At 38.8% G+C, this 14175-nt stretch overlaps 1 protein-coding gene across 1 annotated transcript; it reads right to left on the reverse strand.

Annotated features, from left to right (window-relative positions):
• Positions 1-1173: 1173 nt before the first annotated feature.
• On the reverse strand, positions 1174-7835 carry LOC147607899 (putative pectinesterase 68). The gene is made up of 5 exons (XM_086789785.1): positions 6538-7835; positions 4052-4241; positions 3173-3379; positions 2036-2274; positions 1174-1368 (listed from the first exon to the last, which is right to left on the reverse strand). The coding sequence occupies exons 1-5, from the start codon at positions 6774-6776 to the stop codon at positions 1218-1220; spliced, it is 1026 nt and encodes a 341-aa protein (XP_086645911.1). The 5' UTR covers positions 6777-7835; the 3' UTR covers positions 1174-1217.
• Between the last annotated feature and the right edge of the window lie 6340 nt (positions 7836-14175).

Genomic DNA, 14175 nt, shown 5'->3' on the forward strand with positions numbered 1-14175 from the left:
ATTTTTAATTGAAATTGTGAAAATTTTGGTACATTAGGGGAAGTTTTATTGTAAAAGTGTTACAGAAGAGGTATTTTTAAAATTCAAAAGTCCGTAAGTAGGGGGCTTTTAAAATACCCCTTGAACGCACGTGCTACATAGGGGGTTAACAAAGCAATCCCCTCGAGAAAGGAGTCTATTTAATAGTAAAATACACCAAAAGTAGTTTGCTTCATCTCATAAGAACCAAGCCAAGAACATAAGCGAACTTTCATTTCCATTTTGACACATTTTGCAAAAAAGAAAAAAAAACAGTGTTTCCATCTCATTCAGGACTAGAAAGGTGTATGCTCCTCTTAAAGTCCTGTTAAAGTAATAGTAAAATTTTGTCAAGTATTACTGAAAGGATAAAGCATGTCTTCTTATATTCAAAGATTCCACAAGATGATGTTACATGCATTTGACAAATTGTAGCTCTTTTTCATCACTTTTTTAAAATCTTGTCATTGACCATGTTTCTTCTCTTTTGATCCTTTCTTAAATGCACTTTCTTCATATGTTTGTGTATAGCCCACCCCCTAAGCTTCCTTTAATCTCAAATGTTTGTGTATAGCCCACCCCCCTAAGCTTCCTTTAATCTCAAATGTGTCTTGTATTGATCTTATACATTGGCATCTCTGTAGGGGATGTGCATGAATTGGCCACTGGTGGTTGGCCAATGGCCCATTGCACCACTGGCCTAGTGTTGAGTGTGGAGATCAAAACTTTGCCTGAGTGACCGCACTAAGGCCACCAAAATGGCCTGGTCCACCGATGCCACTGGGGGCCTGCCCCAGTGGCTTGTGTGAGAACAGTCCCATAGAAGACTACTTTTGTGTCCTCTCTCTCTCTCTCTCTCTCTCTCTCTCTCTCTCTCTCTCTTAATTATCACCCCACCTCGGCATGAAAAATCCTTGTTATATTTTAAATCCCCCCACCCCACCCCACCCCACCCCACCCCCCCCAAAAAAAAAAAACTATCACGTCATCACCGCGACCAACCACCAAGGGCTTGCGTGAGAACAGCCCCATAGAAGGCTATTTTTGTGTCCCCTCTCTCTTAATTATTACCCCACCTCCCTATTAAAAATCCTAGTTATATTTTGATTTCCCCTCCACCCCTTCCCACACCCACACCCACACCCCCATCACACACACACACACCCCACCCCCCTGCCCCTCTTTGGTTGACAATGGTGTTATTGTTGTTGCAACCATTGGCTTCCATTAATGAAGCTTGTGGTAAGGTAAGGCCGTGCTTCCTCGTACGATAGCTCATGGGACCAATTAACCCTATGGGATTCATTGGCTCCTGCTCCATAGCACTTGTATTGCCCATAGTATACAGTCCTACAGTCAAATTCATTCTTATTAGTCAATAAACAACACAACGAATCATATGCTATATCAGAGCAATTAGCCTAATTATGAGTTAATTACAAGAATGGAGAACATACTAAATAAGCCATGATCAGTAGTATTTACCCTAATTACGAAAAAGCATGCTCGTATTTAGCATTTACCTTAATTATAAAAAAGGTACGATCATTAGCAGTTACCCTTACTATGTACAGTCAGAATAATTATTATAAGTCAATAAGCAACACAACTAATTATATGCTTTAATTTATTGTATTTTTTTAAAGAGCAGTTAGCGTAATTCTATATAGATTAAACGAATTGAGAACATAGTAAAAAAGCATGATCATTAGCACTTAGCCTAATTGTATGCGCAATCAAATAGGCATAATTTCATTATGATATGTAATTAAGCTATACATGATCAGATAGGGATAAATAATTAGCATTCAGCCTAATTATATGCACAATCAAATAGGCAAAATTTCATTATGATATGTAATTAAGCTATACTTAATCAGACAGGGATAAATAGTTAGCATTTAGGCATGATCATTAGCATTTAGCCTAATTAGATGCACAATCAAATAGGCATAATTTTATTATGATCTGTAATTAAGCTATACATAATCAGATGGGGATAAATAATTGTGCTTACTGATCTCTGCTTGTGTCATGATCCCAATCGTCCCACCCTCGTGGGTCTATGATATCATCGAACTCAGAATATGCGAAAATTATGCGAGAATATGGCCCCATTGCTCGGCCCAAGTAGATGGGCCCACTTCCAGTCACTTTGCACTTCACAAATGCAAAGCCTGTGTTGTCAGAGATGCTCTGCCTGTCTTGCGCTGCCACTGACCCATAGCTTTGCGCTATGGAGTTGAGCTCGCAACGCTGAAAACCATGGTGGAAAAACACACACATGAATGATGACCCAATGCACATCTTCAGAAGTAGCATTTGCTAACTCAGCTTGATTATTAAACCAGTAGAAATTTTAAGATTTTGATGGATTCATCGTTTGAGTTTGATTAGTTATTCATGCTTTCATTGGCTTTGTTTAGATGTTGTTGATGGAGATTCCCCTTAATTAGGTCGTTAATTGTCTTTGGTTAGTCTATACATTCCAATTGATATATGTGGATTTGAAATGGAATTTATCACCCTAACTGAGAGCGTATGCGCAAGCTTGAATTCGTTACCTCAATCGAATGGAACCAGAGTATCCACCAATGTGCATGATGGATTAACACACTAAATTAACTTGATTAGTGCATGCGACACATGGATTAACAATTATTGTTCATAATGATGATGTCGCAAGGTTTTAAGTTAGTCCAACTGGGTTGGATTAGTGCATGCAAAACATACACTAGCTATGACCAATGTGTACAATTATGAGTTTTGGGTCCGATTAGTGAATGCAAAACATACACACTTGGCAATTACAAATGTACTTGATGACAGTATTTAGATTATTAATCTAAGTACATACGATTACTGAGTTTGGATAGATTTAATTTACTAGATGAAATGTGTATGTAAGTGGGTTTGATTAGTGAATAAAATGCTTATGTAAGTGGGTTTGATTTAGACTATGTTCAAAATGTGTATGTAAGTGGGTTTGATTAGTGAATAAAATGCTTATGTCAGTGGGTTTGATTTAGACTATGTTCAAAATCACTTAATTGGGTTTGGTAATTAAGCTATGTTATGAAACTACCTGTGGATTAGTGCATGAGATTACTTTAGTGGGTTGGAAAAATGCATGGGATTAGTACTAATTACTGACGTTGTAGAAAGAGCGAGCGTCTCCGAAGACGAAGTCGATGGAGCCTTGGATGAAGCAATCTTCGTAGTAATGGCGGCCCTCATCATCCAACAGGGTGTCCTGGGCGCCCACGAATCCACACCTGTAGAAGGCCGCCATGTCCCCTGAGATCCTAAAGGCTGCCGCTTGCCGCCCATCGATCCCGGGTGGTGGGCCGGGTAGCGTGTTCTGCACGCAATCCAAATTACCACACTAAGTACACACATTAAATTAGGTTTCGATAATTAACTTGAAACTCTAAGCATGTGGTTATTCAATTGTAGGCATTCACCTGTTAATGCATGATTAACATTCATGGAAAGAAATAGAGCATGATTAACACTCTTGTGGGTCAACTAGAGTAAGGGGATTGTGGTGTAGTTGGTATCTATCTCCGGCTTTGATCAGTTCATGTCATAGCTTAATTAACATCAATGGAGAGATTTAGGTGATCAATTAATACATATGTGAGAGGCTTAGATGATTATGTAACCGAGTTTCTAGAGGAGGATTACATCCTAATCCCATCTAATGATCTGGAATCTCTCACACGGCCATATGATCCTAATTATCAATACAAAGGTTGTTAATGCACTTAAAATTAACACACTCAACTCGAGGCTTAGATGGGTAATCATGGTTGATGTTGAGGATGGGTAATCATGGTTGATGTTAAGGATTAACTTTTAGAGGCAGGTGTAAGGGTGTTAGTGATTGTTTTTTAGGATTAACTAGTTGGAGCAACTAAATTGAGGCTGAAGTAACACTTTTAATGTGGGTAGTTATGATTGATTTTGAGGATTAATTTGTTGTGGGGGGCAACTAATGGAGGTTAGAGTTGATGATTAAATTAGCAAGTACCTTGAAGGTGATGTCTTTGGCGATGAAGTTGGAGGCAAGGACTGTGACGGAGGCGGTGTTGTAGGCGGTGAGCTCAACACCATCAGCACCCACATCGCTAGCCTTGAGGTGCCACTGAACATACGTGACATTCATGCCTGCCCCTTGTAACGTTATAAAAGGCTTTGCTGAAGAAATCACAACTCTCTCCCTGCACCACATTATATTATTCCATTTTTAGCATAAATCATGACAATAATTAATAATCGAGAAATCTCAAACATAGCTATCTAATCTAGCTTAATAATTCTGAATAACCCCGTGTGTGTGTTTCCCATTTTTGCCTCCAAATTTATCTATCTAATCTAACTTAATAATTCTAAATAACTCTATGTGTGTGCGTTTTTTTCACCCATTTTTGCCTCCAAATTTTATTTATTTGTGCTCACAAGGCCTCTTAGTAATCAGATAATTTTGTTTTTCTTCTTGGAAAAAAGTAATCATTTGAATATCAATATTTATATATAATATATCTTATATCTTGATTGCCAATATAGTTTGATATGTATTTTGTCTCAAATTATTGACAAACTGACGCATGTTTGCAGTCTCTCTCACAAACGCACGCAAAACGCAAGAGACTCCAAGCGAGTACTTTGTGTACTATTATTTCATGCGGGCACAGACAAGCATAAACTTTGAGGCTCTCAGAGTCTCAGTTCCCGTTGAAACCCATTGTTGGGAAGAGGGGAGCTTTGGGAAATGTGTGTGTGTGTGAGAGAGAGAGAGAGAGAGAGAGAGAGAGAGAGAGAGAGAGAGAGAACACTCTGAGAGAGAAAGTGTGTGTGCGCACTGTGTGAGAGAGAGAGAGTGAGAAAGCACTCCTTTGGGAAATGTTGGCTTCATGTGTGCGTGTGTGTGAGAAAGCGCGCTTGGCGTCTGCTTGTGTGTGAGGGAGAGAGGTATTAACGTCGGTAGAATGCAACACGAGGGCATATATGACCAACGGTGTGTGTGAGAGAGAGAAAGCACGTGTGAGATGTGAGAGAGAGAGTGAGAGAGAAGGCTCCGCCGTGTGAAGAGGTACAACACTTCCAAGTTTTCACCAATGTAGTAATGTACATCCTAAAAACAAAAAAAGCAATAGACACTAGAAGGCGAAAAAGCAAAAGGACACAAGAGAGGGAAACAAACATCACATGGCCTATGTCAGAGAGAAGACTTATTGAACCCATCCTATATCCAGACTTTCCCCTTCCAAACGGCTTATCATCAGTGTTCACCGAAAATCATTTTTCCTAACAATTCTTAAAACCTTCAAGCTTAACAATTTGAAGTTTTTTTTAATAGATTTTATAAGTTTTAAGTAATATTATAGCTAAAATATCTTAAAATTTGCAGGTTTTGATGACCTTCTACTTTAAATTTTGAACGTTGTTTTTAAAATTTTACCATTCACTTAAACCTCAGTTTTTTGTGAACACTGCTCATCATTCCTCCCCCCTTCCCCCACTCTACCCCACCCCACCCCAACACACGCGCGCGCACACACACACACCATTTCTGTTTTTCCTTAAAAAAAAAAAAGAAAACAAGACTATATATAATATAATATATAGTCGACTATATATTATATTATATATAGTTTTTTTCTTTAAAAAAAAGGAAAAGATGACTATATATTATATTCCTACTGTGTTTGCTTTGTTGTATGCTAGGTTATCATTTGAGCTCGTATCAGTCATCCTTTTTGAATGAGAATGAGGCCTCGGAACTAGTTTTTAAGCTTTTGAATTGTGACAGCTACTAGATATGCAAGATGGGGACCTACAAACTTTGCTTACTTGTATAAAGGGACAGAAGTGTATCGAAGCTATGCATACTGAGATATACCTTCCCGGTCCTCTCGTTAGCTTTGTTAAGTGATTCAATTAATAAAATATATATTCCAAAAAAAAATCCCTTCTAAGTTGAGACCTAAGTTCATACCACCATTAAACTTGGCCACACACCCACACTAAGCATCCTTGGGGACTTTACACATTGTGGCCTCAAAGGGCATCTCAAACTGAAGAGGTTGGGCAATAAGATTGCATGAAGCTTAAAGTAGTAATGTCTTGATTCAAAGGAGAGAGAACTCTCTCACACACACACCCACACGCAAATTATGTAATTGAGAAGGTTATTTTTTATTGAAAGGAGAGAAAAATCTCTCCTCTCTCTCTCTCTCACACACACACTGGCAAATTTTGTAAGAGAGAAGGTTAATTTTGTCTGAAAGGAGACTAAAATTTCTCAATCTCTCTCTTTCACACACCCACACCCACACTCAAATTTTATAATTGAGAAGGTTAAAAGCTCTAACAAACACTCTCTGTTACACACCCACCCGGGTTCAAGTCTCTGCGTGGATTGGTCTCTCTAGATCAATAAAGTCGACGTTAAGTGGCTCTCTCTCAGGCACAGACACAACTTGCAACTTGGCAAGATTAAAACTATGCACTTACATGTAGATTCCTGCATTAATCTGGATGGTGGTGGGCGTTGTGTTGTCGTCTGGGACAGAGTCGACGGCAGCCTGAATGGAGGTGTAGTCCGCCAGCCCCGACAAATCTACCATCACAAAACGCACTAGTAATCCGTCCTTCACCCTCACATCCCTTGCAGCCAAAACTAACGTCTCCAAGCCCATCATCATCACGACAGAAATAATAAGAAGTGAACTTAATGAACGTCCAAGCTCCATAATTTTCCTCTAATCCAATGACAAATTATTAATCAATGAAGCTTAGTGTGTGTTAATTACACTTGGGTTTATGATTATGCTGAGAAAAGCCAATAAAATCAATAATAATGAAGCTAAGTGTGTAATATTCACGCTGTTTAGGCTCTAAAAAGACGGTAAAATCAAATATAATGCTGCTTGTTAGCTTATGTATAGAAGTAATTATTACTCATACATTTTCATTTCATTCAATATACAGCTATAAGAGATAGTAAATGGAGAGAAAAAGAAAAGTATTGTTAAGTTCTAACTGAGAAAAAATGGAACCACAAGGATCTATAAAACAAAGGAAGAATCTCTACATGGTTTACGTGGGAAATAGCTAGGCTAATTAAGTGCTAATTAAGATTTTAACTTCAACAAAGAGGTCTAATTAAGCACTTGGAAGGTAGGAAAAATCCAAGGTTTGTTGTTGTGAATAGGTAGCAGCAGCAGCAGTGGTGGTGGTGTAGAGGGCGATGGATTAATCCATTATATAATTGATTATGAAGCAGATTAGACGAATTATATTGGCTTATAAGGTAAATTGGGCCAACTATACATGGCTTATTAAGCACATTCGGCATGAATCTAATCAAATTAAGCTCAACAAATTATACTAATTAGCAAAATGGGCCAATTATATATGGCCAATCCCACTTGTATATGGCTTATTCAGCAAGTTGGGCCTATTATTTGCGCCTGATTAAGCCAATTAAGTACTCAAGTGGGCTGAAGCTCAATTTGGCATCAAATTCTAACCCAAGAATTTTGCCAACAATACTTTACTAAAATGCCAATTTTGTCACCATTGCAACAACAAGTGCAAAATGACAATTAAAATTAAGCTGAGCAAGCAATTCTCAGATAATTATAGTTATGTTGGCAGCATGAGAATGTCATAATAGCAAAGGCAAAAGGGTTTACAGGAAAATTAACGTAGTAATCTCAGAAATAATGCAATAATCTCACAACAAAAAAGAAAAAAAAAAGATGATGTATTAGGGGAGAGTAGACAAGCTTTGGGATTACAGGCCCGAAAATATATATGGCACAACATTGAGAGTAGACGTGAAACGGCAGGGATGGGTTTGGATTTAAAAATAATAATAATAAAAGAAAAAAAAGGAGGATTTTGGTATATTAAAATATTAAATTATACACAAATGTGTGTGTGTGAGTGAGTGAGTGAGTGAGTGAGAGAGAGAGATTTGTGTGTGTAAGAGAGATTTGTGTGTGTGTGTGTGTGTTGTGTGTGTGTGTGTGTGAGAGAGAGAGAGAGAGAGAGAGAGAGAGTACATGGATTGTGGCAATCATGTAGCCTCGTAAGAAAGGGATTCCCTTGTCCCTTCACACGTACACACGTACACACACACTACTACCACCTACATGTTCCTATCCAATCAAGCAAAAACAGCCCACACGTGACACCTTTGCCTCCTCAACGTTCAAAATAATGGATCCTCTTTTGTCACATGAATCCACTTGGTACAAAGTTCAAACTTTATTTATTTTTTGCATTATAGGTGTATATAAAAGGTAGGGTTCTACACCATAGTTGCTATTTGAAGGTGTCATGCCCGTTTTTAAGCATTTTGGCCGCAAAATACTTGAAAGATTTTAAAATACCCGTTAAGAATTACACTAAAATATTTTAAAAAAAAACTTACTATATTTCATCAAACCCATCAATTTTGAAGGGCAAGGGTGCTCGCCCAAAATCAAGCCTAGTGGGGACAATGGCCACGTGGTTAAGGTAGCACCTTTCTCTTCTTGGGATGTAGGTTCAATTTTGGCTCACCTCACTCCACAAAGGGGTGAAAGAGTGTGTGTCTCTCTCCTCTACAAAAAGAAAAAAAATCTAAAACAAAGGCCATCTCAAAGTTCACACTTCCACATATCTACATACTAAAAGCGTATTTGATCGAATCATATAATTTAAAAAGGTTATATGGATTACATGTAATAATTTCTATACAAGCAATCATGGACATCAGTCATAAGCTTTTCCAAATCGCCATCCATTTTTTGCCTCACCTTTAATTAAACTCTAGTAGGTAACATGTTGCTCAGCGTATAGCCAATTCCATTGAAATACACTAGCTAATTCCATTGAAATACACTAACCAATTCCATTGAACAACACTTAGTCTAGCTAAAAGCTTATGTGACACTCCCTCTTGGACATTCTGTAGGGGAACTCTCAACTACTACTATTGATCACCTCCCTTAAAAAATGGCTCTTTCCATCGCCATTATGCACTCCATCTAGATAATAAGCTTTTACACAAGCTTTGTTGTTAAGAGTTGCATGCCACCTATGACTAAGGTTCCCTTTTCACAAGCACGCTTTTGCTTTACAATTCATACAAAAATAAATTGTTTTAATATTCTACATGTAATTATAAGTGGAACGCATTTATGTAGACCAACTGACTTTCATTGATTGATTTGTCATAATATTCACACTTACGAGCCTTTCAAAGGGACCAATTATCTTATATTCTTTTACATCTTTGTTTCCAAATGTAGTTCATTGGAGGAACCACTTAAATTTCGAATCCGTTACATCAACTAGTCTCATTGTGCTATTACCCTTAAATTGACCCCAAATTACCTACACAAGTTCAAGACTAAGTTTTTGCAATTTTGCAAACATTAAATTTTAACCACATCCACCCTCACATGTTTGATCAAAGCACTAACAAAAATTCCCTAACTTTTAAGGCACTTTTAATTTGGTGACATTGACCTCGCCTTTAGGTATACTTATTTATTGCTCCCCAAATGTGGAAGGTAAGCACTGCAAATTTCTACAAGATGTGTTATGGGCACTAAAGACACCAATTGTAAAGCTTAACATTGTCAGTAGGTATTGTGATTATCACTTTCTTTAAGACTATTACACAAAAAACTTGTACATAGATTAATTGGATATTTAATCTAAGCTAATGCTTTTTTGGAAATAAAATTTGGCCATAGAAAGGCATCACGATTTTGGGTTACAATGCCCCAAAAGGATATTTTATCACCTCGGGTCACTACTTTATACTAATCCTTATTTCATGGGCATACAAAATTATGCATGTTTCTAGATATATAAAGGTGTAAAACATAAGCATAATTGCATAAATATTTTTGGGAGTGAGCCATTAAACACAAGTGCATACATTCTTAATAGGATTTCCAACAAAGGTTGTCAAAGGGATGACTCCATTACAGACCTCCTTATGTAAGAAACCTTCAACTTAAGTGTCTTCCAATTTAAAACATTCCTCAATGGTAGCAAAAAAACCAGGGTGTAAAATATAAGCTTAATTACATAAATCTTTTTGGGAGTGAGACATTAAACACTAGTGCATAGATTCTTAATAGGATTACCAACAAAGGTTGTCAAAGGGATGACTCCATTATGGAGTAAGTACTAAGAAGCCTTCAACTTACGTATCTTCCCATTTAAAAGATTCCTCAATGGTAGCAAAAACCTAACTGTATTAAAGCTTGCTACCATCCTCTGTGTGTGTGTGTGTGTGCACGTGTGTGTGTGTGTGTGTGTGTGTGTGTGTGTGTGTGTGTGTTTGTGTAATGCATTATATTTAAAACAAAAACTACATCATCAACGTCTTATGTTGTGTTTCACCAAGACAGAGAAAGAGAGATTAAGAGAGAGAGTAAGGTAGAGAGAAATTTAGAGAGAGAAAGTGAGTGAGAGTCAAGTAGAGAGAATTAGAGAGAGAGAGAGAGAGAGAGAGAGAGAGCTAGAGAGAGTTAGAAACAGAGAGTTAGAGAAAGGTAAAGAGAGAGAGTTAGAGCACATACTCTATTTTTGTAGATGGTCAGCCCAGTCTATTCTATTTCCATGGCTAATATTTCTCCATAGTTGAGTAGCCACATATGCAAAAACCCTTAGTCGGCTGCACTAAGTGAGACTAACGGAATGAATACAACACTCCATAGTTTGAGTGAATATGGCCGAGACCCACCTTCGGGGGGTTGGTTGCCCTTCTCTCTCTCTCTCTCTCTCTCTCTCTCTCTCTCTCTCTCTCTCTCTCTCTCTCGCTCGCTCGCTCTTTTTTATTTTTCCCATTTAAAAGAAAACCAAAAACATTTTATTTAAACTAATTCTACTCTCTGGCTACCTCACTCTAACTCTCTCTCTCACTCACTCACTCTCTCTCTCACTCACTCACTCACTCTCTCTTTCCCCCCTCTCTCTAACTCACTCTCTTTACCTTTCTGTAACTCGCTCTCTCTCTCTCTCTCTCTCTCTCTCTCTCTCTCTCTCTTTTTCTTTGTAATTCTCTCTTTTTTACTCTCTCTCTTTAACTATCTCAATCTCTCTTACTTTCTCTAACTCCCTATTTCTCTCGAATCGACCTTGGAACTCTCTCTCTCTCTCTCTCTCTCTCTCTCTCTCTCTCTCTCTCTCTCTTTACCTTTCTCTAACTCACTCCCTTACTCTCTCTTTCTAACTCTCTACATCACTCTCACTCACTCTCTGTCTAAATCTCTCTCTAGCTCACACAAACTCTCTCTACCTCTCTCTCTCCTCATAAAACTTTGTTTCTAACTCTCTCAATCTCTCTCGAATTGGCCAACATTCTCTCTAACCCTCTCTAATAGACTCTTTCTCTCTCTCTTTACACTGACTCTCTCTAATGCTCTCTTTCTAACTCTCTCTCTCTCTTTGAATCTCTCTTACTCTCTCTATTTCTCTCCAATTGGCCAACTCTCTCTCTCTCTAACTCTAACTCTATGTAACTCTCTCTCTCTCTCTCTCTCTCTCTCTCTCTCTTTAACTCTCTCTAACTCTTTTTGTTTCTCTCGAGATAGCTAACTCTCTCTCTCTCTCTCTAACACTCACTCTCTCTCTCTCCAACTCTCTTTCTTTTTAACTCTCTCTATCTCTCTCTAACTCCCCCATCTAACTCACTCTCTTTACCTTTTTTCTAACTCTCTCTCTCTAGTTCTCTCTTTTTCAGTCTCTCTAACTCTCTCTCTCTCTCTCTCTCTCTCTCTCTCTCTCTTTAACTATCTCAACCTTTCTTACTTCTCTACCTCTATTTCTCTCGAATCGAGCAACTCTCTCTCTCTCTCACTTAATTAATCAAAGGTCATTGCTAAGGTTGCTAAAACAAGCATTATCTCCTCCACGAGGCCAATGCAACCCATTGTGTACTCCCCCTTCTATCTCACCTCCAACAATACTCTTTCGTATATTACATAAAGGAAAAGTTTCACAAAGGTGCCACGTGACAACATTTTTGGAGGTTCAAGAAGAGAGGAGGAGGTTAGGGTAGAATTTGAATTTGGAGGTTTGAAAAGACGTGAGAAGCACGGGTCGCTCCAATAATAAAAGTGTATTTTAATAATATAAAAAATACATTGATCATATAGACAATTACATGTGCATTTCACAGTATATGGAGTGTTTCTCTGTTCGAGTCTCATAACGTGTCCACTTGACCCCGGCTTGAAAAACCCTCGCGGGGTTCACCTCTAAGAAATTTTATGTATCACATGCGTTCAAGAGGTATTTAAAAACCCCCTTACACTTACATACTTTTATGAATAAAATGACCCCATTTTTCTTCATAAACTTATAGATTTTTTAAAAAAAATTGGTTTAAATAATCCCTCTTGTAAATATAATTTTGTAACTTTTTTGAACGACGGGTTTCACGAGATGAGAACTCAGGTTCAATACCTAGGGGCTACACGACAGACGGCATTGAACTTAGGGGGGCGACATGACGGACGGAAGCAGACATGCACGTACAAATGCACCCTCCCCAAAGAAAGAAGAAGCGATATCATAGTTGACATGTAAACCTTAAGCTTGCCATAGTAATGATAGAAGTGTATTTTAATAATATGAAATAGCTTGATCATAGGCGTAGTTCATAGTAGGGAGACTGTGAATGAATGGCGAGATCATCGCTGTCATGTAAGGCTTAAGCCTTTCGATCAGAGCCATGATAAGAGTGTATTTCAGCTGTGCGAGTTTCTTTCAGAGGACGTCTCTTTGGAAAGAAAGCATTCGCATGCAAGCATCAGACTGATTTTTACTTCTGTCGTGTGGTAGATGCAAGCGAATCTGCCCATTCAGAGGACGTCTCTTGGAAAAGAAAGCATTCGCATGTAAGCATCACAGTGATTTTTACTTCTGTCGTGTGGTAGATGCAACCAAATCTGCCCATTTTTTAATGAACTTCCCTGTTTCCATCACTCTTTTTGCCTCGTAGTGGTGATGGGAATCATCACCATGAAGGAAGCTTACGTGGTGTTGTGCTCATGTGAGGTAATGTCTGCCTACCCTGTGGAGAGTGACCCTTTATATAATCATTCACAAGGATGCGTCTACTATGTGGTGTTTACATGCTTACATGCGAATCTGTTGTGTACACTTTATATAAAGTGTGTGACACTTTATGTGGTGTGCGACACTTTATATAATATGTTTTTAGGGTTTGTTGTGTACACTCTCTCATACGAGGACATATTGTTCATGGGTATGAAATGCCAAGAAATTTTCGTTCTGTAAAGCACATCAAGAATCTTCATCTTCATCTGCCCACCATGAGCCTCTTGCCCAAGAGAAACCACAAACAGTCGCTCTTCCAGATGCCACAATCTCCATTCCCCAATCCACCCAGGACGAAGGCTTTGGGAGTGATATACTTGAGCTAAAGGACTTCTTCACACATGAACCACACTAAGGAGTGGATCCCAAGTTGATGATGCCCACATCCATGCCCTCCACAAATCCATCAGTACACATTCCTACATGACCCATAAGCAAGCTCCCCCACCCAGGAAGAAGATCCTATGAGTTGGAGTGATATGTTTGAGCTATACGACTTCGTCACACATGAACCACACCAAGGAGAGGTGGTTGGAGCCCAAGCTAATAAGGCCTATCAAGAAATTAAGGCAATGATGCATGAGGAGCAGGGGCCCCCCGCCCTCCACAAATCCATAACATATTCCCACATGACCAATGAGCACGATCCCCCTACCCTCCATAAATCCATCACATATTCCCAATTTCCCACATGGCCCATGAGCAGGCAACCCACCCTCCATAACTCCATCACACATTCCCACACAACCCATAAGCAAGCTCCCCTTGCCCTCCACAAATCCGTCACACATTCCCACACTAAGAAAGTCAAGAAGTGACCCAAGCTTCCACCTTCCCTCCATAACTCCACCACACATTTCCACCAAGAAAATCAAGAAGTGACACCCAAGCTCCCCCTGCCCTCCTCCTCAAATTAATCCATCATAGATTCCCACATCATAGTGACATCTACGACATCTGTTTCTATCAAAACCTCCCACCAGCTAGACCATCCCTCCGTGAAACTCTCAAGGATGC

Source organism: Cibotium barometz, chromosome 54, assembly GCF_041138505.1.
Source record: "Cibotium barometz isolate CiBa-2024 chromosome 54, ASM4113850v1, whole genome shotgun sequence".
NCBI lineage: Eukaryota > Viridiplantae > Streptophyta > Polypodiopsida > Cyatheales > Cibotiaceae > Cibotium > Cibotium barometz.